This window comes from Idiotropiscis lumnitzeri, chromosome 1 (assembly GCF_059441095.1).
Source record: "Idiotropiscis lumnitzeri isolate Australia: NSW breed Sydney's pygmy pipehorse chromosome 1, RoL_Ilum_1.0, whole genome shotgun sequence".
Classification (NCBI taxonomy): domain Eukaryota; kingdom Metazoa; phylum Chordata; class Actinopteri; order Syngnathiformes; family Syngnathidae; genus Idiotropiscis; species Idiotropiscis lumnitzeri.
Genome location: NC_142391.1, coordinates 7,663,197 through 7,690,222, shown reverse-complemented (window position 1 = coordinate 7,690,222; position 27,026 = coordinate 7,663,197). Strand labels below are relative to the sequence as shown.

Sequence of the window (27,026 nt, the reverse complement as noted above, 5' to 3'; positions counted from 1 at the left end):
CTTATTTTATTAGCTTGTTTTAAATGCAACATTCGTAATTCTCTTTATTTTATGTTTAGATTGACAGAAAACTTGAACTGGGAGTGGTAATTCACACGCTGCTTTCAAAAAATTCCATTCTTCCATTTTCTGTGTTGCTTTTGCTCATGTATTTATATCAGATGACTTGATTCCTTCTGGTGTGGGTTACAGCATTTCTTTGGTCCTTTTTTTTTCAAATGTGGGTACACAAATTTGGATCAGGGGAGTTTGTGTTAATATTGCAGGATTGTTATTTTTGTCCTTGAACAATGCTTGCATCTCAAGAAATAAATGGCAGCATATGCAGGATACATGCATAAATTAACACATTCTAATCGCCGTGGCCTTGGTGGTGGTTTACGTTCACCGCCTTCGAGTGCATGAGACACAACTTCCTCAGGCCTCTTTGAGTTACTCTGGAGGAAGCTGTATTTTTAGCACTCTTGAGTAATAAGTAGCGTATTTCCAGTAAGTGACAGTGCAGCTGGAGAATGTGTGCAGGAAATGTCCAGAATATAAAACAATACACACCCGCACACACACCCACACACCGTAGACAGGGCTGAAGAGATACGGTGTTCTTCCTGCAGTGATGGAACATTATTAGACAACGAGCGTCCAGTAGCAAGGTCAGCGTGTGTGTTGTGTTTGATTAGCCATGCAGCTTAGCGGTGCGTGCTTTTGTGTAGTTCTTAATCAGGTCATTCAGATCCCAGACCTTTCTTCTCCCACTCCACCCCCTCTCCTGTCTAGAAGACTACGACAGGGGTGACCGAGAAGGACACCGCTGACCCACATTGGGAAAGTGCAAGTGTGTGTGAATGGAGAGGGTTGGGATGGGGGTAATCAGCTGTGTATGATGTCTTCGGTCCCCATTGCTTCAATTCATTATCAACACAAGATTGACGAGGACTAAACATGTACTCACTCATATGCGTGTGTGTGAGTGATATAAGATTTTTGGTGACCCACTTGACCTAGATACACACATGCTCAGATACACACACAGGTGCAGACATACCCACCAGGGATGTAGTGCGCCCAGCTGAAGCCCTGTAGCACCACAGCATTTGCGGTTGTCCTCTCGTTTCTTTGACGCATTTGTCAGCGTGACCATGTCTCAGCACCACTCCAGTGTCTCTCACTTTCTCACTGTGTATGTGTCTGGCTATCTGTTTATGAATATGTCTGTCTATCTCGATAATAGCTAGCTAGCTAGCTAGCTAGAAGATAGAAGGCTAGTTAGCTAGCTAACTAGAAGATAGAAGGCTAGCTAGATGCTAGCTAGCTAGCTAGGTAGAAGATAGAAGGCTAGCTAGATGATAGCTAGCTAGCTAGCTATCATCTAGCTAGCCTTCTCTCTAAAATTGTAGTGTACACACCCACCGCGAGACAATCCGAATTGGAACTACTCAAAATAAATTTCCTCCCATTGAAGGCCTCTCTGAAGTCTTGTCCATGGGACAGACGGAAAACAGCAACGACCGCACCGAACGGAATGAATGACCATTCATGGAAGCGCGTCAGGGCCCTATTCTCTCCATTGCGCACTTTCAGGGGAAGGGCGAATAAACCGCACAGGGAGCGTGTGCAAGACATGACAAAGGCAAGCTGGCCTCTTCGTCCAGTCTGATCGCCATCCAGCACGTGTGTGAGGCGTGACGGAATCCACTCACACATACATACGGTGTGATCTAATTACTTTTATGTCTGGCTAATAATCTTGCGAAACTGTTTTCTGCGGGCAGAGCACGTGTGTTAAATTAATCCCGTTAATGACTCGGATGTCACGTGGCGGACCCAACTCACTGCAGCTTTGGGATTCTAATATAGCGGGACGTGGATGTGTGGTTAAGAAATAGATTTTCATAACATATGACTGCAGTGTTAACTGTCATGTAAGTGTGAGACATTAAACATGAAATGAACCAAACAGCTTACTTTGTAGCAGTATGGTGAGGCGTTCAACTACATCGAGTAATGTTTCGAGATGGCTCACAAGGTTCCAAACAACTAAAATAAATAGAGTATTCCGAAGTCTTTGATGAGGGTTGTCTCTGTTGATATACCGTCACAATGGTTAACCATGCTAGCATGCTAACTCATTCAGGGGGCTTTTTTTCACAGGACAAATTGTCTCGCTGGATATTTGTTTACATTTGTTCATGACAGCTGCATTTTTGTAGCCTGAAAAAAGTAACCTACGTTGGTAGATGTCGTCTGTGTTGATATAGCTCAGTTTTGGCCGTCCGTGAAAACATGCTAACTCATCCAGTGGGTTTTTACACAAGAAGATTTTGAACTAGGATCTGTTGGACATTTGTTTGCATTTATATGTGATAACTGCGTTTATGGTAACCTGAAAACGTTATCTGCATTGGTGTAGATCATTCTCTTGACTAACTGACCCATACCGTTTGAACAGATTTTTGAATTTTGAATGAACCATTTTGGACAAGAATGCATGAATTTCAAACTGAAGTCACCATTTTGTAGCCAAATTTGAGAAGTTATGCTAACAACTTAGCAACTATAGGTAACACAAAGCCAGGTGTTGATGCTCACCGGATGGCTATCGACTACACGGACCGTTCCATTCAGGGTCGAGCCAAGCGACAAAACAAATGTGTGACCAGCAGCTGGTAGCCTCCATCGCTGAGTCACATTGTGAAATGCTTGTTTTGGCCCCCGCATGGTCGGGGCTTTTTGCCGCCCCCTCCCTCCCTTGCCACCTGCCGTACATGTTGCTTAGCCTCCATTTATTCACGCGTGTCAAATATTCCCATCCAAGGACACGGGCAGGGTCACCTGACTACATCAACAGCCCCGTTCCCACGCAGCGACGCCACACCGGTGTGGAAGAGGCATGCGCTTTGTATGCCGTGCATGTCTAAGGTGGAGTTTACCGTGAAAACAACTCCATGCTAGTAGACGTTTAATTTTACATGATTATTATTGCACATGATGCAGCCTTTCCCATTACATGATTTCAGTATTTAAAACCTCCATAAAAGTTGTATTTGTATCGTCGCTCAGCGTGTTTCAGAATCGGTAGGAAATCATTACACTTATTTTTCAGAAATGTGAGCTACATGTTCTTGTTCTAACACCAACCCACCCGAACGATACACACTGTGAATTGTGAGTCCTGTTGCAACAGCACTGATATGCTCAAAAATACTTGTTAATGCTATAAGCAAAGATGTGTTTATGAACATTGGGTATTTTCAGATGAAAATACTCCATTTAGCCATAGAGCATTTTAGTTGCCTGCCAATGAAAATGCCATTTTTCTGCAAATGTTATATTTTGCTTTAAAAATGCAATGCTGTATCGTGCGTGTGTGTTCGCTGGCCGGGGATTTGTTAAAAAAGCAAAAACGGATAATTATACGTGACTGATTGGGATTTTTTTGTCATTGTGGTTTTGAAAATTTATTAAAAAAAAAAAAAGACATTTGGAAGAAAGAAAAATGTGGTTATTATATTTATTTTTTGGAACACTGTGGTTTGCCAGGGAAACGCATTTTTTGTTTCTTTGGAAAAAAATACATTTTGCCTTAATACAAAATATTTAGCTGCTAGGCATTAATATACTGGCATTAATATTATATTATATATCAATATTATTTAATTCTGATATTGCACTTATTCATATACAGTAGACATCGTGGGTCACACTATTTCTCAGATTATTATTCTCAGTAGTTAGAACTCAATTTATTTTGTGGTGTAATCCCAAATATGGCCACTAGGTGGTGACGGTATTGTTTATAACAGGGGTGTCAAACTGATTTTTCTCGTGGGCCACATCATAGTTTTGGTTTCGCTCGGTGGGCCACTATAACAGTGAACCCATATGAATCATGATCATCATATTATTATTATTATTATTACATATACACAACAAAGTGAGGGCTAACTAGATTTAAAAATCAGAATCCAGGAAAATGTTGTTTGTTTAACTACCATTCAATTAATTTTAACAGTGTGATTAGTCACAAAGAAAACATTTGGTATTTTGGCAAGAAATGTAGCCGTGCATGATTTGCCTTGGCGGGCCACACTAAATGATGCGGAGGGCCGGATCTGGCCCCCGGGCCTTGAGTTTGACACCTGTGGTTTATAACTATGCAAATTTGATGGAAGAAGAGAAAACAGGAAGTGTCAGACACATTTTTGCTTCGGAAATTAGAAATTGATTATTGACTGTATGAATCCTCTACCATCCTTCGTTTTACGCCTACAAAAAGCGACAATTGTATGTTCGTTTTATAATGTACATCTTGAAGCATGATTTTTTTTTATGTCTATTTGTTAGTTTGCAAAAAGTGGGATTCGATTACTTTAAACACAAGAACCTATTACGCTGTACAATATTTAGCCACTTGGTCATTGCTCTTTTTGCACTCTTTCAATACATGTTTGGATTATTTTAAAGTGTGTTTGAGTACTATGTAGCAGATCTGTCCTGTGCAGTGCTCCGGATGGATCGACTGGAACTGGATTTACACACACGCCACCTCAAGGAGTTTGGTGGTTTCATCCGTGGTTGTTTGTCAATATCAGATCTTGTTTTTAGAAATTTGCCATGGATAGTGTCAGTTGCTGTCGTGTGACGGCTGTAAAGCTTCTTAAACTGGCGCTGAACTGCAGTCGCGGACGGGAAAAACTTGTGGCTGTCAAATGCTGATTGGCCTCTCGTCTGCCCGAATGATCTCTGACACAGAATAGAATCAAGGAAGTGAATAGTAACTTTTTGAGAGCTCTTGGTTGAGCAATGAGCAAGTTACAAATCATTTTCAATGTCCAGACATTGCCCCTGCCAACAGTTTTCTCCCCCTGTCAAAATGAAAAATTTTCGTCCATATGATGATGTTTCCTGCATGTTTTTTTCGCCATGTCCATTATCAGGCGATCGCTAAATCTTGATATTATGGGTATTTTTGCGAAAACCATTAAAATCCCCATCATATTGCACACTCACTGCCCCTCGTTGGATTATCCAAATTCGCGGAAGATGCTGTGCGGCTGTGTGAGAAACAAGATAATTTCTGGATCTTCTGTTTTGGCTCTGACAGGCCCATTTGACGTGATCTTTTTAAGGAAAAAGCGCCGTGACCTCCCAGGATGACACGCGTCCATGACATCACCGCATATCACCAGAGTGCTTGCAGACGCCACAACTTTGTTGGTGAGTAAGATGACCTTTTTCCTGTCATTTGGTAGCGAGAGTTCATTCAAACGGCGTCCAGCTCTTTTGGTGACATTTTTTCGTTTGGCCTGTTAAATCGACACTAGGATTGTAGTTTGATTGAGCAGAGAAGACGAGGAGAAGGAGGAGGAGGCGGGTGGTGATCATTATGCGTGGCGATTGTTGATGGCTTGATTGTCTGCGTCCAGCTGCATGGAGGAGGGAGGGAGGGAGTGGGAGAGAAGTCGGGGAAGAGGGGGGAGGCAGACTCACTGACGCCAGGCTCGGAATTCTCCCATCCATTGAAAGAGAGAGGCGATTGTGTCCGTGCTCTTTGCCGGGCGAGCACCTGATCCGGCGTGTGCGCATGTGCGTCAAGTCGTTCACAGACAGTCTTGTATAAAGTACCTGAAAATGATACTTGTGTTTAAAAAAAAAAAAGTAACTCCACAGAATGTAACTTTGGTTTGGTTGAGGTTTAGTTCATTTGCCCAACTTCAAATTTGATCCAAGTTTGCTGCCTTCTTTTAAGTTCACCCATTTTTTTAATCTTTCTTTCTCTTTTTATTTTACCAGTGTAAGAGTCTAGAGATGCGGCTAAAGCGCCGGCAACCCGAGTAATGGGCCCCAAGATGATTGGGTCCCACGATTGACAGTACTTCCACAGTACGTAAAATAATTTCCTGATGTTGAATGTACTTATTTAAATATTGGAGTTCAAAGTACTTTTTAAAATGAGTGGTAAGAATATGGATTGCTTTTTATTTTAATGTTTTTATTTTTGAATGTTATCAGTGGTGCATGTTGGGTAATGAGCAAGGTTAGCTAGCGCATTCTTAGCCATGTGCTTAAACAAGCTTTTGATGACTAAAGGAACATTCATGTGTTGACGTCACTGGATTAAGATGAATTAAAATAGCGTGCCTCACTCTGGACAAGCAGGAATATTCTTCTGTTTTGTGAACAAGGAACTTCTTGTAATTTTATTTTGTTTTTATGAAGCTGGTTTGGGGAAATGTGTACATTGTATTTGTTGACAGATATATTGATAACAACTATGTAACTCTTGTTACGCAGATTACAAGACTAATCTGAGAAAGAGAACTCTTTAAAGTCCGAGGGATTCAAGTTATTTTATGAATCTCTTTGTATGTCATTTTCCCACCATGCGTTCATTGGGAGTTTGAAAAGGGCCATATTTATCCCTTCCTCCTTCTCTTATAGTAAGCTTCAAAAGCGTCAAACCAAGTGACATGTACCTTAAATCACACTTGGTATCATCACCCTACTGCACTTCACATTTACATGTCATAACCTCACATTTAGTCGCAAATATTTTCACTTTTGACTCTTTTCTGCGCTGATTTGAAACGCGGCGTCGTTGATTGGCAGCGGAAGCGAGCCAATCAGAGCGTTGAGCGTCTCTGCGCGAGGGCGGGAGAGGGAATTGACGAGAGGGGGAGGGCTGAGGGTGGGGGGGGAGGTCGCGTCGGCTGAATGGATGACGTCGGGAGGCTGGCGCCAGCATGTCTGGGACTGGCGCGTTAGATCAACACAGCTGGGCCGGGATAGGACACACAGCTGGCTGGCCGCTGCATTCCTCTACAAAACAGGATTGTGTGTGCGTGTGTTTGTGTGTGTGTGAGATAGAGAGAGAGAGACTCAGAGAGAGAGAGAGAGAGAGAGGAGGGGAAAATAAGACATAAATATAAGAAGCAGAACGGGACGTGCTTCCCTGTCAGCCAACTTGTGTCTCCGCAATTATTTCAGTCTTGTTGTTGTTTTTTCTGACTTTATTTTAAAAATTATATTATTAATTTTTAATTTTCTTTTTATGCAAGAGACAGATGTGCATTGTGAGCTCTATGTGGCGCATGAAAAAAGCTCACACGAATAAAAGACATCACTTGACCTTTTAGGGTTATTAGAACTGCCTGCACTTATTTTTAACTATAAAGAGTAGGAGTCCTGTTCTCATGGGCCACCAAGATTTTTTTTTTTTTTGCTCAGCTTGCACGTAACCAAACATATTGCAGGAATTGTAGACAGTGTTGAAACGCACTGTTGAGACAGCATATGGCAGTTTTTATGACTCAAGAAACTGGGGGGGAAGTTTCGGTCTGCGACAAAAGGAATAAATATAATAGGTTAATAAAAACAATCAAATTAACTATATTTTTAACAATACAACATTAAAAAGGTAAAAAAACAATAACACATTTATTCAACAATAATAAATGTGTCATAAAGTACGAAAATAATAGATTATATAATAAAATATATGCAATATAATGCAAATTAACTAATAGAAAATAAAATCATGAATCTATTTTGCATTCAAAACTGAAATTATTCTAATAAACCAAAGTTTCAATGAGTACAGGAATACAAACGACACTTTTCCCAACAGATGCAGCATAAAAAATATTGAAAATACTATGCCACAATATTATTGGAAATGGATTTCATTATGCGATCGTTTCAATAATATGCATTAAACCAGAGATGGACGTGCCATTATATTCAAAAAGACAAAACAAAAAGAAAAAGCCAGAAAGCATCGACCAAATGTCCAAAATATATAACTTTAAAAAAAACGAGTATTTGTTTATGAATTTTGGTACCTCAGAGAACTTTGTTCAAATTTACAAAAAAAATATTTTAAAAATAACATTACACTATAAGAGCATACCTCTTTCGGGAAAATATCATTCATTGAAAATAAAGACAGCTTTCAATAACACGTTTTGCGAACCACTACCTGGAAATGATTGATTGACTATCCCTTGAAGGCATCACAGATACCATTTCCTCATTCTTTACCACCGCCACCACTAGCCGCTATCGACCAATGAAAAGCCGCCTCTATTCGCGTCCACCAATCGGGGAGCGGCGCTGTTCTATAGGCGTGGTCTAACACTCTACGTATATAGCAGTACTGTATCGCTCGTCCTGACAGCAACGCAAGCTCCTCTCACTAAGGTGGAAGTAAACAGACCGAAGACTCTTCCTATTTGTCGAAGTCCGCGATGAAAGCCATCAGTCCCGTTCGCTCAGGGAGGAGCTGCTACAAGGCCGTGTGCTGCATTTCGGAGCACAGCGTGGCTATCGGCCGGACGGCGAAGCAGCAACAACATTCGTGCGTGGAGGTGCAGGCAGGCGACATGAATGACTGCTACTCGCGGTTGGCGGCGCTCGTGCCCAGCATCCCCCGCAACAAGACGGTGAGCCAGGTGGAGATTCTGCAGCACGTCATCGACTACATCTTCGATCTACAGATCGCCCTGGAGGCTGAAGAGACCCCCAGGCTCTTGTCGATAAAGGTAAGGCCGGTTTGGACTAGTCAACATTTGAGAATTGTGATTAATCTTGGTGCAAATATTAAAATAGTCTTAAATACAATGGAGTTTTGTTAATGAGAGTTTGGCTCTTCTTCTAGACTGCTGACCTAACCAGAACTTTCTCCAAAGATGAAGGGCGTCTGTGCCATTAGGATATATCATGTCTGATCATGGTAAGTACTACTACAAATTTTTAAAACATTTAAATCAGATTAATTTGTCCCATTTTTGAGGGGGGAAAAGTCAATTTTCTCTTGAAATGTTCACTGACGTCATCTATATTGTTTCATTGGGGATGGATCACGGGTGAGCAATATGCTGCGCATGGGTCGATATGCGGCCCACCAGAAAATACTTTCGATCCACCATTGAATTCTAAAAATTAAGGAACTGCTGTTTTTTTTATTTCAGGTAAACAACTAATTATGATATTAGACAATTATAATAAAAATTAGTTCTAAATTGTTGTCTCAAAACTTGCTTCAATTAACTGAGATTTTGAAGAGCACACAAGATGCTTTTCGTTGACCTCCCAATTAGGACCTTTTTGATGCCATTTCCAATTGCGTATAGAATTCAAAATCAGTATGTTTTTTTCCTCTGACGTGATTTAAACGTAAATACTAACATGACTAAGGTTCTTGCTGAGACATGATTTAAATGTAGAAATCTGAATGACTCTCCCTAGGGCATTGTGCAACAGTCACTTAGAAGCAAGGAAGAGAACATATCAATATAAATTCCATACTAAATTTATGAATAAATACTGGCAACTGTGCCTTTATATACACTTTGCGATTTATTAAGTTAAAAACTTCTTATCTTAAAAATGTGCTTTGTTATGAATATACATACATAAAAGAGGCCAACTAATCAACTAATTTCTTCAGAAAGTCCCGATAAACATCCAATGTGTTTTCCCTGAAAAACTGGTTTGCTACCCACATCAAAAAAAAAAAAAAAAGGGAAAATATTAAAACATTTTCTGTAATTAGTTGAATCTACAGGTGTCCACTGGACGTTATTATTTATTATCAATACTGAATAATGTTTTTAGTCAGTTTTGTAACACTTTTCCTGGCGTTTTGCTTGGTGGTCCATTTAAAATGCTCTGACCGGCCACTTTCATGGCCCACGGGCCGTATGTCTGCCACCCCTTCCTTAAAGCTCACAAAATGCACCAAAACGATGGGGGGGAAAAAAAACATTTTGGTCTCTCAAGAGTAAGTGAATCAAGTATTATTTTCCCTGCTGTTACGAAGCGAAGGAACTGGCTTGCCTTTCTTTTGGGGACAGTTGGAAAGGGGGCGTTTGTCAGTGTGAAATCTCTTGAAAACTCGTTTCAGATAAAGCAACCCTTTGAAATGCGTGGACAATTCAGGGCGGTGGCTAATTAAGCGAGGCCCGGATTCACTTTGTAAAGCGGATTCATTGCTATCTGCCTGGGGTTAATGAACGCTCCACGCTCGGCGCCAGTCTGTCTGCGGCGGCGGCGAGGGAGGGAGGGAGGAGGGAGTAGGAGGAATCTTGACTTGACTTTTTCTTTCCTTCTCTCCATGCAGGTGCAGGGAAACACATGTCTCCACTTCACTGCAGGCCAGAAGAGCACAAGGGGCGGGGGTCGCGGGGCAAGAGAGGGTGGGATAGGTATGCAGACGAGATGGAAAGCGCTGACTCTTTTTCTGCTCGTTACGTCCGGGATGGACACATCAACACACCAAAGCGTCATCAGGCCTCCATTTTGGACCCATTCCTATACTGCACCTTCAAATATTTGCATTCCAGCTGTCACTCTTATTTGTTTTGTCACCTCCATACAACACTTGTACATATCTATTAGGTGTGTATGCGAGGTTTCTTTCTGTTTTTTTTTATTTTTTTTATAACAATCCAGAAACTCTATAATAGAGTTACTTGTAAACTGTCTGTGGGGATTGTTGTGTTATTTCCACAGATGATATTCCACTGAGTTTCATAAACTCGTTATTGTAAAGTTTGTTGTGTGTAATACGTATGATGTTATGTCATGAAATAAATAAAGTTTAAAACAAACAAAAGCAGGCTGGTTTGATGTACGTGTTGGCTAAGGTGTAGACACTACCACAGGACGTGTATGAGTGGAAAATCAATCTTGGGCTTCCAGTTTGTTTCTTGATATTTTTCTAAAGTGTGTTGTCATTTGATTGAAAATTTAATTTGGTCGTTGTTTTGTGTTGATTAAACAATTACATTGCATCCGTCATCAAATTTGGCTCAGCGGGACTTTTATTGAATTGTATAATTCAATTGGATATAATTTTATTCTATTTCTACAAGAATTTGCATAAAACAACAAGGCAAACAAATTTAAAAAAAAATGCACTAATCAATAGAAAGCACTCTGGTACAGCAATACCCATGTGTACTCTGGCTATCTTTAAAAAAGGAAGTAGTAAAAGTGAAAATGACACCTTTGTGAAAGTAAAAGCATCTATGGTGTACCTAATAAAGTGGCCACTGCTTGTTGAAGTCATGACATTAACAAAACTCACTGGAAGTGTTGACTAGAATATGTGACTTGATGTTTATATTTGACATACAGCGGGAAAAAAAACAATCACTGAAAAGATTTAAAGGTGTTGTAACTTTTCTTTTTTTTTTTTAGTTTTTTCAAAAGTGAATAACTGGCTCCCTCTAGTGGCAAAAAGTGGAATTTCTCACTGCCAAACTAACTTGCTCCCGTCCAACAGAGTGGATTTATTCATCCATTCTGTCAAAATGCTAAATATATTGTAAATGATTAGAATCATTATCTCACCAATCAAACAATGGTTTAAAATGGAAAACAAAATCGTATGCGTGCAGCATTAAAATATGTGATGTAGCACCATCTAGCGGTCTCAAGGATCTATTTACTCCCCATTTTATTAGACAACAGTGACATCTAGCGGTAATATGAGAGTATAATTCCTCACCAGAAGTTAAAGAATGCTTTTTATTTCGGTGCATCATTTTGTTGCCGTGGCAATGCGCTTTTTTATAAAGAACAATAATTGATTTTTTGAGTGTCTAAATCTTGGTGAAAACACATGACACTTTGAAATTTTTAATGAAGTATTCGTGGTGAATATTTGGAGGCATATGTAAGATCCCAAGACCTACAAAAAAGTCCTTTATGCCTGTAATATGTAAAACGTAAAAGGAAATCCGCCATTTTGTCTTTATTTTGGAATTCTGCGCTATTTTTGCCCTTTCATAGAGATCATATTTTAATGAACTTTGGGTGTTTAATCTAAACATATTCAAGAAAAAAATTATTGAAAGCTTTCTATTTTGTCGGATGCCGTTACCATGGTTATGCGCAATTTGCAAAAAAAAAAATGCTCTTTTTGACAGTCTAAACCTAGGCGAAAATTAGTAATAAAGTAACCTTAGTTGTAAGTATTTGTTTTGAGCCAGTACTTGGTTTAATAAGTTTGAAAAGCACTGGCATCTACAACAAAGTTTTGCAGTCTGTGACAAATTTTTTTCCCAAACTACTCAGGGAGGGCAACTGAGTGAGAATGGTGGGGTTGTGTTGAGGATCCGTACACCGTTCACACCAACATGCTAAGACGTGAAACATTGGTGAGGGTTTGCGGATTATTGTTGACTCCCAAACAGATGATTCATTTTTGGAAAGAATAATCATAAAGTTATTCTGAGAGAAATGATGATGTCACACTTCTCACCGTGACAAAAGGTCCTTGAGGGAAGGTGCCGATTGATGGTGGTGGCGAGTCAGGGTCATGTCATATGGCCTAATGTGTGTGTGTGTGTGGGGGGGGGTCTGTTTATGTGTTGGGGGTGGAGTTATTTTCTTTCAATATCTCCTCTGAGCCAATAAGCAAGAGCAAGAGTGCTGCTCCTGCACAAATCCAATTATCACACACAAATTCTCCTCCTGCCTATGGCCACAATAGCCTTTGTGTGAGCACGCTGACCCTTTTTCTTAAGCCATACATACTCATATTAAGTCTAATAGAGTGCGTGAGGCAATTTGTAGCGTTTCCTGCATTTTAGAACGTTCTCTTTGTGTTTGTTCGGCCGTGATTGCCATTGGGCGTTGCGTCTTGGTGGCTACATACAACTCCAATGGAGAACTTTTCATAAGAGGTTGTGTTAAATATTAGAACGACATCTGACTAGTAAATGCTAAATAGAATATGGAGGATTACTGCCCTTAAAATGTATGGTTGGTCATGATTAACGGCGCATTCCTTACACATATTTTCCATTGAAGTAGTTGTATCATATTTTTTCTTATTTTCTAATCTAATAATATGATGTATTTATTTATTCATGACATTTATTATATTTATTGAATTTAAAATGCAGTTTCATTTTTATCCTGGGAGTGTTTCATTTACTTTTATATGTTGATGAGAGGGCTTGTACACTGACCAAATAAATTGTATTATACAGTAGAAAAAAAGTATTTTCCTATTTTTTTTTTATTTGTAGTTAAGGACGGAGGATTTAAGTGTAAAATTGTATCCTTCTGTTATATAATGCTCAATTTCCCCACAAACCAAAACGTATCTCTAAGAGTGTATGGATGAATAAGAATACTAATATCGTACATCCTTCCCACCCATATATATATATATATATATATATATATATATTAACATAATAACGCTATGTTTATCATATTCTTCCTAAAAGTATTCAATCTATCACTTTTGTTCAGTTTTCAGCCTGAGAACAATGTGTGCCCAAAGGAAACAAAAAGAGGTTACTGCGTCTTTAAGAGTAACCAATGCCCTCGCCCCCTCCTTCGTGTCTACCCAACCGCTTTATGCAAATGAGGCTTGCCGAGCGTGCCGCTGTCCAATCAGCGACGAGCTCCAACCGCGGGAGATCTAAATTTCGCGCGACGAACTTTGGCGCTAAAACGTCCGACTTGTTCTTGAATGGAGAAGGGAGCTTGGTGACTTCGGGGCGGACTGGGTCACACTCTCATGCACTGAAGGGGGAAAAAAAAAATAACGGAAGCACAGCTCCGCGAACCCTCGGGGGTCTTTTGTGCGAGCCCTTGGACCTTTAAACACACTTTAGGGTGCTTATTTGTACATTTTGAGCCATGTTTTGTGGCTTGCTTGTCGTATTTGTGTGCACTTAATAGGCTTCGTTCGCCTTTGGACTGACGTCATCACTCGGAACCAACCCGTTGTTGTTTCTTGCATGTATACGTTGTATATAATTTAAGACCGTGTATAAAGTGTAAATCTAGCTTATTTTATTTTTTATTTATTCATTATTTTTTAAACGGGTCCTCTTTGCGGTACAATGATGCGCCTGCCCAAAGGCGTCTCCGCTGCGTCGGGACTTCCGTGCAGCCAACCCAAGATGAAGCTTCTGGCCGGCGAGTTCTTCAGCACCGGCCTGTCCAGCCCGCCCCTGAGTACGGTACCGGTGGGCTTCTTCAGTCAGATCTGCCCCAACACCGCCGTGGTGGAACAAAGAAGCCATAGCCTCTACTCGACCCCCCTCGGACCCGACCAAAAGCCCATCAGAACGACCACCGGACGGCTCCCGGTAAGGAATCGAACAACAAAGCCCCTATGTGTGTGTGAGTGTGTGAGTGTGGGTGGAATAATGTGACACTGGAATGCATGTTTTCATCGGTGTGGGATGACACAATAGAGTCAAACATATTTGAATGGGTTGCATACCCGAAACATTATTAGTGTATATGAGGATTAGGGGTCCATTATTGTTGGAGGAATCGATACCATTGGAACACTCTTCTGATACAGGAAAAAATATCAATATATTTTAAAGAAACATTCTTATTATTAGTGCTGGGTGGATCCATATCGACACCGTGACACCAACTAGCCTTACAGATACACAATGAGCTATCAATGTTATTTAAATCAAAGTTATCATTAATGTTATATAAAAGTTGATATTTGTGTGTGATGCTCCGGACCGCTGATATCCATGTTAGAATTATTTAAAAAAAAAAAAACTGTGGTGTTCACTGTTACAGAAAACTAAAAGATACTGTCTGTCATTAGTTTTAATTGGATACATACGGATACATGACAAAATATAAATATGATAACTTTTTTTTAATTATTAAAAGGTTAAGAGAAATTGTCTCCATTAATATTGGGCGGGTAGATATTGATACTGTGATAACAGCCTTCTCGACACAAGACCTATCAAGTCTAAGTAAAATTTGAAATGACATTTTCATTAACCAAATCAAATGTCAAAAAAGTGAAAATGCTTTTTACAGCTAACCAAATACATCTTAAGTTTATTAAATTATAACTATCTGGTAAAAAAAATAATTTTAGTCACTTAATATCATACAAGACAGAGTCCGACATTAATGGTGGCCCGATGGCCTGCGGTCGTCACGTGACTGTGTCAACTTCAGTGATGCTGGCCTGACCAGGCCACCAGTAAAAATGTCATGATTAAATCTGTTCTATTCAATCAATTTATAAAAACAACTAAAACAATGCATTTTGCAAAAAAAAAAGAAAAACTTACAAATCTGCTCTAAAAACAAATTAAAATTAACTAAAAAAAACTCTCAAAAGTCAGGCACCGAAATTTTACCACTTTGCAATTATAATTAGTTTTATGAACGTAAAATATAGTTCTTTAGTTATTGTTTTTTAACAACATCCTCTTATTTTATTTCATTAACAAAAATGTTTTCTTTCATTTTAGTTGTATTTATGTCATTACATTTTGTTAACTATAATAACCATAATCCTGGTATCGGTGATACCAGACTTGGTATCATATGAGAATGTAAATATCTCAACTCACTTCAGCTCATCTTTATATATGTGGCACTGTTAGAACTGCAGCTCTACCAATCATAAAACACGAAGAATAATAAAACGTAAAACATTGACTGACATCCTCTATCCACCAGTCGGTATTTGTATCACTTTGTGTCCTATTTACTGATGACTTCCGTAGAAACTTGCTCCTCCTGTCCACCTGTGTCCTGTTCACCACAGGAGGCAAGGGGCAGGTTTAAAGGTCATAATTGACAACTGGCGTGTTAGAAAATAAGTCCGATATGAACTGTACACCCCCCCCACCCCCACCACCACCACCAGCTGTTGTTTTCAAAATTGGGCCAAAGCTACAAAGGTTAAGGGGGTGACATGGTGGTTATGTCCAAATCTCATGCTGACCCACCCCTCACACTCGGGCTTGTCGTCGCTATTAGCCACAGCAAGAGGATTAGCGGCGTCTTAGTACTGCGAGGGGGGCCACCTGCCCTTAGATGCGATGCGTTCAGGTGTTTCATGTATAATGCATCCAGAAAATATATTTTTTTGTTTTTAGATATTTTATGAATATATTTGTTACATGGCCCGCCACATTCTACCGATTTTTCTGTGGTCCAGGCCTGCAAGTTGCACACCCCTCAACTAGCGGCAGGGAGTCTTTATTGTACTGTTATCAGAAGTGGGCGGCGGGCTGCTGATAAAGACGCAATAGAGTGTTTTTGGAGTGATAGTGGTCTTTACATCCCTCCCGCACGTGTGTGTGCACGTATGTCAAATGTTCTGCTGAGCGTGCACTTGATTATTCGTGATTAGAGCTGATTAAAAAAAAGAAAAAGATGACACAATTTGAAAATGTCACTATGATTATTGTGTACAAAGTGATCATGTAGGGTTATCATTGTTGTCATTTATAATTGCTAAAATTGTCTGAATATGTGTGTTCTTGAAATCATATTGTGTCAGATTCAATTTGACTTGGATGAACGGCTTCCGTTAGGAGAGGACGCTCAACCAAAAAGATGTGTAATTCCCCCTAGATTTGAGGTGTAACGATAAATAATGAATTATCAAATTAGTCAATAATTATTTTTGACTGTCGATTAGATTTATTTAGAGATATAAAATTTGTCCCAACCCTCCGAATTTCAACCTCTCCATGATCTCAGATTTCTTTAGTCTTCTATAAAATCAGGCTGAATATCGTTTTGGTGAATCAAAATAAGACAAATATCTGCTTTTATGTTGTAAAAAATGACATCTTTGCCCTTTTGATTGCAAAAAATATTCTCCGATTTATTTATTAAATAATGTAGCAACTATATAATAAAATATTCTAATATGCGCAAAAAAATATAAAATTTTTTGAGGGCCTAATCTTAAGCAAATTTGAAACATTACAAGAGAGAAAAAAAAAGTATTTTATTATGTGACTCACAAGCGTGCCTTTTTTCACTGCTGTGATTGTTGCAACATATTCCGTTGTTCAATTCCGCTTTGGCTTGATGTCCTCATGTGACACGGCGGCCTGACCACAGTGCAGGGAATCTTCCGTTTAGCCATATTTGACTTAACAAAAAGGTGCTTCATTCAAACGATAGAAAGTCAATAAAGATAGGTAAAGTGAAACTAAAGCTGCGATTGAATCATCATCGCTGTAATAAAAGGCAATCACTTAGTGACCTGTTGACAGTGGTTCCAATGCATTAAAAAAAAAAAAAAAAAAAAAAGTATGAAGTCCGCCTCTTTCTCTTTCCCATTTGACACTTACTCCCGTCTCCAAATTGAATGGAACCGATACTCAACAGTCGCTGTTTATCGCATAACAGAAAGTTGATGCGCCGCCTGTTTTGCACGCTTAAGCAACAAGTGCCTTCAACGGTCAATTCAATTCTCTCATCTCAGAGGTTTGTTTGTTTATGGTCACGACTGTACACTGAAAATTGCCTTCATAGGCCCTGTGTCGACCAAGCGTGACGTGTGATGTAATTGTTTAACTCGGTCAAGTTGAGCACAAAAATTGGTCAAAACAAATATGTCTTCCTCAAAACTAGAATTGATCATTTTAAAACCGTCCGGAACCAATGTTTGTACACATTTGTTGCTGACGGACACACTCGACTGGCAACAAATCGTGCAAAACACGTACGTCCAATTTTGTCATTTTTTTTAGAAACATTTTCTCGTTAATGAGGTGTCTGCAACGCGGAAACATCATTAACTCATTTACTACCATGGACGGCTAAAGACGTCAACGATCCATTTTTTCTTCAATTATTTTATTTTTTTTTACACTTTTTTTACTTGGCTGGTAGTGAATGAGAATGAAAAAAAATTCTAAATTGGGAAACAATGGACATAAATGTTTTTCGCAGGACAGCGATGAAACGGACTTCCATGGAGCAAGAAGAATAGGATGATATCTCTTTTGCGTCGCTTTAAAAAAAAGCAAAGTAAAAATCAAGGATTCATTGATTACGTCAAAGTGGATCTGCCGTGATGACGCGCCGGTCGGTGGACGCTTATTACTAGTGTTTAACAACGAAGCTTTGGTGCATTTGAAGTAAACTAGCACTGAACAAGCTTCCATCACAATTTCTCGGCAGCAGCGGATCCATCGTTTGTTCTATCAACGCATCGGAAAGCAGTGAGTCACAAAGAGAATCTGGTGCAAAAACTTCCAGAGGCTACAGGGGAAGTTTCTTCTTAGAAAATGTTGGGAGTAAAATTAACAACAGCTGTAGTGATAACATGGTCAACAATTTCTTGGTCGCTTTAATGTATCAGTATGGATCGTGAGTTTTGTTGGTTGCTTTAGGATGGCGCTGAAGTTGTTTGATAGACAGAAAATTAGGAACGCTACATTGAGAAAAAAAAGGATATTGAGGAATTGTGCCCAGTCTTGAAATTTACAAATACCAGCAACCTCAACACCATTCAAGGCAAAGTTATTATTAGTTTTATTTTAATTTTTCATGTTTTTTTTTTTCCATTTCCACTCGTCCACGGAAGTTACGGTTCTTTGTTCACCAATCTGCAAGTGCTGCTCCACTTTTATATATAATCCTGATATTCCCGATCAGAGGATGTATCATAATTTAAAACATTATTATTTTGTATATTGCACTTTATTGATGTTTTTGTTCTTCAATTTTCAATCCCAAATCTTTGTTCAACAGCCTTGGCCCAAAGTTATAGGCAACCAACTAATAGGGTGTCTAACTGTTCCGACACAAATGTAGTTATTTTTGTAGCTTTTACACTTTTTCACAATGCCACAAAAAATGAACACTCTTGGTGCAAATAGACACCCAAAGCATCAGACCTGGACTGATCAATCAAACATTTTTGGGAGGTGAGTTGTAGGCAAGCCCTGCCAAAAGCTAAAAAAGAAATACGCAGAAAATGTCTTATGAGCCCAACTCTTTTGGAAAGAATCCACGTTGACGATGTCTTTGGCAATGCAGCCATTGTTGTTGTTGTACTATGACTACAAGGGTGTGGTAGTCAAGTGGGGGTTTGTGTACTAAAGAGTTGTTCTTTTGCGGGCGTTCTATAACTTGCCCTCAGCTTGGATGGAATCTGGAGTCCTATACAAGCCTGACAGGAAATGTTTGCTTCTCATGATGCCAATGTTTTTTCATGTTGATGCCAGAGTTTCTGCGTTTGTGGCGGCAATTAGGCAGACGGATGAGCTCAGGGTGTCATGTGACACTACTTGGGCGTAACGGCGCGAGCAGGCTGGGTGAGGTCGCGGCAAATCGTCAACGCTGTGATACTGCAAAACTTGCAGATAAAGTCCAAGGAGTACGGTTTGCTTTTTCTGACTTGCCACACAAAATACATATTAGCTAGCCATAAATTTTATTGAGGTTCTTAAATGTCACTTTGTTAGATCTACAGATACACTTGTGTAAAAATAATGTGTAAAAAAATAAATCAATAAAAAAACACAGCATATACCCTGCCAGGGGATCCCCTTCTGTGAACTGTAAGGAATCCATGTGCTGGAATGATGTTTGCACAAAACGGTTGACTCACCAGGGAAAATATCTTACACACACACACACACACACACACACACACACACCCGGTAGACTCCCACCCAGAGACCATACAGCTACAGGCAAGAACAGTTCAGGACAACATCACCCAAACACTTAAAAACCCAACTCTGCTGTGTGTTTAACTTGCGTCAACTAAAGTATTATGGCAAAATGGCGGAAAAGCACTCCTTGCATCCAAATAAATACATGTTAACTCCCTTCAACATATAATACATCGGTACAGCATTTCTCAAAGAAGTTATTTCTTTGACCTTAGCACAAAATTAGTGATTAGTTGTGTTTGTCAGCAAATAAAAGGATAGGTTAAAAAACAAAACAATCTACGAAATTTGCAAATGTCAAACAGTGAATATGCGGCGATTCGTTGTATAGCATCAAATCGTGTTTTAAAAGTTTTCAAACCTTTCAAATCTAAGCACATACAAGTACGGTGTTTCTTTGCCGTTATTAGCCAATTCTGTATTTTTGTTCCTCAGGTCAAATCTTTACACTTTAGAGTCTGTACTTTTTCACTTTTAGCGTAAGTCCAGGAGTTGACTTTTAACAGTCACCCCTCCACAAATATTTTTTTATAAATTAAATATTTTTTATTTATTTATTTATTTGCTATTCAAGGTTTTGTAGGACACTACTTTGTTTACCTGTAGTTCTTTGTCTCATTATATTATTCTTTGTTTGTTTTAGACCTTTCTTGTCCTGTTTCTGTGTCTATTGTTTTTTTTTTTTACAACATTTGCCCATATGCTTACTATAAATTCTGTTTTGCTCCAGATGTCGCCGGCTGACAGGTGGACATGTCGCGCTTTAGCACGCTAGCACAATGGCTGCTTTCACTGTCCAACACAACTCGCCGCATTTCGAGTCCCCGAGATTGGAATCTGTCTCGGATAATTATCAGCCAGTAGCTTCTCGAGCTTCGCGGCGTACCGTAAAGTTGCCAAGTTTTTACAGACGAGCAAGGTAGGACACCGCAAGGTGAGATGCTAAATGTTGGCAGCTGATGTCTCGCGTCGTGGGGTGTGTTCCGAAAAGCCCGAGCTTACCGTTGCGTGAAATTGTTAGTTGCCCCAGAGGGCCCTTTTGGCCTCATATCAAAGAGTGTTCCAAACACACTTTCAAGGCTGGCGTCTTTACGCAGCGTTTAATGCCGATGTATAACCTGTCGCGCAGGTTGGATAGCTAAGGCAGTTTTTCCCAACCTTTATTTAGCCAAAGCAGCCATTTTACGTTAGACAAATCTCACACTACGCATCCAACAAGAATGCCACGAAACATATGAACGAACTGTGTAAAGTTTAATTAAACAAAAAGCTAATTTACTGGCACATACGTTTATTTTTTTTTTCTTCCTGGAATCTAATGTAGGCGTGTTTACTTGTTCTGCCTGGCGTTCTGTCTCCAATGTTGATGATGTCATTTGTGAAATTGATCATCGCTGGAAATACTACAACTTTTTTTGTTATGTTACACATTTATTCTTTGAAAAAGTGTTTACTTTGAACATTTTAACTATAAAGTGAACTCCCGTTATTCACGGCGGATATGAAGGGAGCGCAGCTGACAAGAGTAAAAAATTGTAAGACCCAGAAATGTTTGCTTGTGATTTCCAGTAGAAGGCTTAACTTTGCAATTGTATTCTCAAAAACAAAATTTTACAAACGTTTTTATAACCAATCTTTTCTTTCTTTAACCTTTCCCGTAACATGACAAAAATCCTCAGAAAACGTTTCTGGTAAATGCTCTATTTTTTCTTTGCGTTGTGGATTGATTCTCCAAAAAATATTCTTATTAGTCAGACTTTTTTTCCTTTATACCAAGAGTATGACTTCAGCATAAAAAAACAGTACGTGTCAACATTTTTCTGGAACAAATCAAAATTTTCATTCTAAATTTTATGATTTTATTTTCATGTGACATTGTGACTATGCTCTTGAGGAAAAAAAATAATAATTTGAAACACTTTTCTCATTTCATTATGACTTCACACATTGTTTTATGCACATCCTTTGTTTGTTTCAACTTGATATTGTTTTTGTTCACCACCTTGTTGCTGCAGCATTAAACTGAAGAAATGTAAGGGAAGGCTTTTAAGGGGGAGGGTTGATTCTTTGAAGCATTTCTGACGTTCTGCAGGCGGCGAGTTGAGATGATTAAGCTCCCCTCCCTCTGCAGCCCCTCTTGAATTGCTGGTGAAAGTGTGAGAGGATGCTTTGTTCCTGCACTTGAGGGCTGTTGGCACATTTATGACGGGCCTCTTTTGCACTGCTTTGTGGCACACTTTTATGATTTAACTCTGAACTGGCATGTAATCAGTCAACGGGGTTTGTGATGCAGGAAGTCTGTTACTACGTAGTAGGCCTACTTTTGTCTTTATATTCTAATGTGTAACTTAAATTGTTTCTTCTTTCTTTAGGCTAAAAGGAAATTGGATCTTGAAGACCCGGTTTTCCTCCCCGAGTTCCGCACCCCAAAAGGCAAAGGCGGCATTGCGGCAAGTCCGAGAAGTAAGAACACAACTTCAAATGAGAAAAGTGCATTTTTATTGGAAGGTTTTAGAGATGGTTTGCCTTTTAGCTCCAAAGTCACCGGGGGAGCGGACGAGATATGACACCTCGCTGGGCCTGTTGACCAAGAAGTTTGTGGGTCTCATTGCCGAGTCCCCCGATGGCGTTCTGGACCTCAACTGGGCCACGGAGGTGCTGGAGGTCCAAAAGAGGCGGATCTATGACATCACCAATGTTCTGGAGGGAGTTCAGCTTATCCGGAAAAAGTCAAAGAATAATATTCAGTGGCTGTAAGTTGAGGCTTGAACAATTTTGTAAAAAAAAAAAAGCTTTTTTTTTCTACTCAATATTGCAATTGTGATTATTATTCAATGTCCAATGACCATGTATTTTTTTTGTACAAATTCATCCATATTGCAAAAAAACAATGTCAGATTTATTTTACAAAATTGGTTTTGGTTTTATGTCAGGCTTACTCTAAAATATGAGGTATAAAATATAATAGAGACGTATTTAAGAAAGTTTATCTCCTTCCATTATAGTTGTCAGTTTTTTTTCAGTATTGATGTCTGGCCTACATAAGAAGGAAGGTGAAAAACTTTCGTTTGAGAATTGCAGTTTACTTGACATAATCACACAATACTTGGTGACTTTTTTTCTAAATCTCATACAAAAAAGACTCCATATTAAAAAACTAAATCTAACCCTAAAACTAATTAAAAAAAAATAAAAATAAAATGTAACTATTATGAAAATCTCACACAAAAAAATATGCCATATTAAAAAACTAAAACTAACCATAAAACTAATAAAAACAAATAAAAATAAATGTTAACTATTATGAAAATCCAAAACTAAATATCCCTGATTAAAAACAAAATGGAAAAAAAAGACAAAACATAATTGTGTTGTTCTCACAGGGTTGGAGACGTGTTCGAAGGCGGCACCAGCGGAGGACGGAAGGTCCGAGCGTTGCAAAAAGAGCTCAGAGACCTGGAGAGAGCCGAGCAATCGTTGGACGAGCTCATCCACTCCAGCAGCGCACAGCTCAAACAGCTCACGGAGCACAAAGACAACCAAAGATATCCTTCACATAATCACAAATCTCTTCTCTTTTGAGCATCTTCTTCTTGGGCTATTGCTCCTTAACCTGACATTTCCACGCTGGGCTACGTGACATACCAAGACATCCGCTCCATCGGCAGCTTTCGAGAGGAAACGGTGATCGCCGTCAAGGCGCCCTCCGAGACCAAGTTGGAGGTGCCGGACGCAGCGGCGGTGAGGACGTGACATTTGTTTGAGTCTTTACAACTTGGCGTCATTCTTCTTCTCACTTTGCTCAATATGTCTTAAAGCCTGCCACACACTGCGTGAACCGTGACTTCCCGTTTGGCTCGTGTTTCAGGCGTCGGTGTTTATTCTTTTGTTTATTTATTTTTGTTTGTTTGTTTTTGTCAGGGCTCTTTACAGATCTATCTGAAGAGTAAGAATGGTCCCATAGAAGTGTACCTGTGTCCGGAGGAAGGTCTCGAAGATGCCAGTACGTTTAAAAGCTCGGTCACACCGGAAAAGCCCACCGTGAAAGCAGTGAGCATCAGCAGCGTCAAGGAAGAGCCTGTTGAAGGTAAGTTTGGACTTTTTTTTAAACAAGTTTCACGTTCGGGTAAGAAACCACGGTTCGGATTTTTTGTGGTTTGGAAGGCTGGGTTGAGGTTTCAAATGAGGATTAACGTTCCGGATGAGGTTTTCAAACCCGGTTTAGGTTTTCAACAAGGGTAAGGTTTCATAGCATTAATGTAGAGTTGGTTCACTTGTAATAATATTATCTACAATATACCAATTACATATACAGTCATGCTTTGACTTACAAGTTTAACTCGTTCAGAGAGCAAGCTTGCAACTCAAAACACTTGTGTCGCAAATCAAATGTGACCTTTACGAGCAGCTTGTGACTGATCAAAGTTTTTCATGTTAAATCTACTAAGAATGTCACAAAAAGTGGATAGGTGACGTTTATATTTTTAAAAGTTGAAGTGATCGTATCATTTACGTATATTTGCGCACACACACACACACTACTAAATACTACTACTACTACTAAATAGCATGGAAATACTTTGTATAGTTTGCCAAATGTGAGATTGTTACACTGATGGTTTGTCAATACATTTTGCCATCATAAGCACACTTTCATTTGTGTTGTTTGTATTTTATAGAAAAAAAAGACTGTTCAGATGTTTGAGGAGTCACTAAAGCAAAATTTATTCGCGTAGAAGTCATTGTTGAGCATAAAATTAATTAAATTAAATAATTAATTCAATTATAATAAAGTTTCCTGGATTTTTTTTTTTTGGGGGGGGTGAAACCAACCTGTATTAAATTTCTGATTATTAAATGTAGAAACAATATTTTCTATGATGGAAAAAGGAAAATTTCATTTTTTTTAGCTTAGTCATATGACACAATATTCTGTGAGCCTTAAACGACCATTCAGAATACTCTAAATTGGCTGGTACGCTACAGTTTCTTTTTTTTTTTTGTTTGTTTTTTATTATTTTTTATTTATTGGTATTTGTTAGCCCATCTATGGCGCGTGTTAGCATTAAGATAGCAAGTTATCAAATGAAGCAAATGTATGCGGTTATTTTAAATATACAACAGAGGGAAATTTTCTTTTATGTTTAGTTTGACTGTCGATTTCAAGTGTGAGTGGTAATAAACAGCTGTTAAGCTGCTGCTTGTTGTGAAATACGCTGCCACCATCTTGCGCTCGTATGTTGAATTTTTACTCGCAAGTCAAAGCAAAAAATCGGTCAAGTGTCTGCTCGATTGCAAAAACAAGCAAGTTGAGATGCCATTGTAATTTCGTAATCCCTACTTAAACATCAGGTTGCAAAATATTGATCCACATTTCCTATGAAACATTTGAGACATTCTTTCATTGTTCCCCCAACACAAACGCAGTGAGCATGTCCACAGCGGCCACTCCAACCTCCTCTTCCTCGTCTTCCTCCTCTCTGCTGGACGTGGAGCATCTTTTGGGTTTGCCGCCGAGCTTGCTTCAGATGACCGAGGACCAGCTACCCGGCACGTCCTTCCCCGCCGACCCCGGTGAAGGTGGCAGCGCCCCATTTGTCAGCTTCTCCCCACATCTGGACCACAGCGACTACCTGTGGAGCCTGGAGGACGGCGAGGGCGTGTCCGACTTCTTCAACACGTACGACCTCAATGATCTCCTGTAAAGGTGACAGAACATTTGGAAAAGATGGAAATATGAAGCTGTGTCAGCCCCGCCCCTCCCAAAAATGTAGTGGAGATAAGTTGATTAGTTTGTGTTGGAGTCCTGCGAACAATCAAACCTAAGGCCATGAAAGAAGTACGATACTCGTACAGGCCAGAAAATTAGGTGCATGTCTAACATTTGGAAACCTTTTATTTTAAATCATCCGTTGTCAGATTAAATTTCCAGAAAATATTGTTATGAGTTAACAAAGAGTTGTGGGTTCTTGAGGCTTTTCTAAATAGATCCTCTGAGGTTTCATTTTTGCTTTCTAAACTTGCATGGCGGACACGATGCAGTGTTGTTCTTGCTAGCCGTATATGGAACGTAGGTGATGCCAAAATTAAATATAAAGCCAATTAAAAGAAGACAATTTGACTGAAAATATGTGAATAGAAAATTATTTAATAAATTTAAATGTAATAAAAATATTAAATTGAGTTAAATTAAAGATTTTATTACAAAAAACATGAATAGATACAAAAAAACAACATTACATTAAAAAAATTATCAAATGAGTATGGTCCAATTTTTAATTCGTGGTTTGGACAATTGAAAAAATATTTCACAGATTAATTTACAATATATGAAACATCCATTTAATTGGCTTTATTTTTATTTAATTTTGGCGTCAAAACAACACTTCTGTTGTTCGATAATAGAAAAACTTTGCCCTCAAAGGATCTCAATCCATCTTTACAATCTTTGACGAAACTGGGAGAAGATAACTTAATTTAATTTAGGTTTTACTCAGGAATTCTAATCTCATCCTTTGATTAGCCCCATCAAGTCTTGCCAGCCTTTGGCCAGCAGGGGGCAGCATTGTTGTGCGTTAGCTTTAATTGACCATTGCAAAGCTTTCCAGGTTTGAATCACTGGAAAGGACGTAAAACTAAAGCCATAATACACCACTGAACGCTTGAAAAAAAATTCTGCAGTCGTTTGTTACCAATGTGAAGTAATTTCAACTAGTTTTTGGAAGATGCTTAAGTTTAATTAATTAACAAAGAGGATCAGTCACTCGTGTTTACTTGGAAACTTGGATTCCAAATTAGCTTGAAAATGATGTGGATTTACTAATGCACAATTTTTTTGTATTTCTGAGGAAGTCGTTTTATGCTCCTTTACGTTTAAATGTGAGTTTTTACTGCCACTATTTGTAAATGTAATATTTGATATGATTGCTATTGTTTGGACTTTTAGAAATAAGCTAAATGTCCTGTCCTAACAAAACTTGAAATTGTGTGTTTGGGTGTGAGATTTTTGTTTTTTTATTTTTGCCAGCATGGGAAATAGGTCTTATACATTGTGTGCCTGAGTGATTTTGTTTTATTTCAATTTTTATTATATACAGTCTGAGAATTTGTAGTCATTTCAATCAGATTATTGTTTTTCTTTGAGGTATTTGTATATAGATTATTTTGTATTTATACCAATTTTTTTGCTGAATTGTTTTCATACAGCCATTTTTTTGTATGACGTGCAGCACTTAATTTTTTTGTAACATCGTTTGTGTTGAAAACATGGAAATAAATAAATAATGAAGCCATTATTCCTTATAATTAGTTCCCAAGCATGTGTCACATCTACCGATATGTACAGTACTGTATTTCTCATTTTCGGGCAGGGGGATTCGCACTAAAGACCCCCGAAAGACTATTGAGCTAATGAGGAGTGACATTGAGAGAAAAGGTGGACATCAAGTGTGTCAACGACCAAGGCTGAACTATAAGCTCACTCGGCTGGGTGAACAATGGGCGCGCAATGTTCTCGGAGACGTAACATGCCAACAAAAGGCCGAGGGCGCCCCAAAAGGTTAGGGTTCACTGGGTCAC

The 27,026-nt window shown here is 39.0% G+C and overlaps 2 protein-coding genes and 1 long non-coding RNA gene across 3 annotated transcripts; all 3 read left to right on the top strand.

Moving 5' to 3' along the window:
* Positions 1–575: 575 nt before the first annotated feature.
* On the top strand, positions 576–6,533 carry LOC148343028 (uncharacterized). The gene is made up of 3 exons (XR_015845034.1): positions 576–650; positions 5,102–5,214; positions 5,791–6,533. It is a non-coding gene; the product is annotated as an uncharacterized LOC148343028 (long non-coding RNA).
* A 1,622-nt stretch (positions 6,534–8,155) lies between these two features.
* id3 (inhibitor of DNA binding 3) lies at positions 8,156–10,612 on the top strand. The gene is made up of 3 exons (XM_088290292.1): positions 8,156–8,537; positions 8,654–8,728; positions 10,118–10,612. The coding sequence occupies exons 1-2, from the start codon at positions 8,244–8,246 to the stop codon at positions 8,705–8,707; spliced, it is 348 nt and encodes a 115-aa protein (XP_088146418.1). The 5' UTR covers positions 8,156–8,243; the 3' UTR covers positions 8,708–8,728; positions 10,118–10,612.
* A 2,891-nt stretch (positions 10,613–13,503) lies between these two features.
* Positions 13,504–26,708, top strand: e2f2 (E2F transcription factor 2). Its single transcript, XM_088304440.1, has 7 exons — positions 13,504–14,114; positions 21,821–21,911; positions 21,982–22,201; positions 22,832–22,993; positions 23,075–23,189; positions 23,370–23,535; positions 24,876–26,708. Exons 1-7 carry the CDS (start codon positions 13,866–13,868, stop codon positions 25,151–25,153), a joined length of 1,281 nt encoding a protein of 426 aa, XP_088160566.1. The 5' UTR covers positions 13,504–13,865; the 3' UTR covers positions 25,154–26,708.
* Positions 26,709–27,026: the final 318 nt, after the last annotated feature.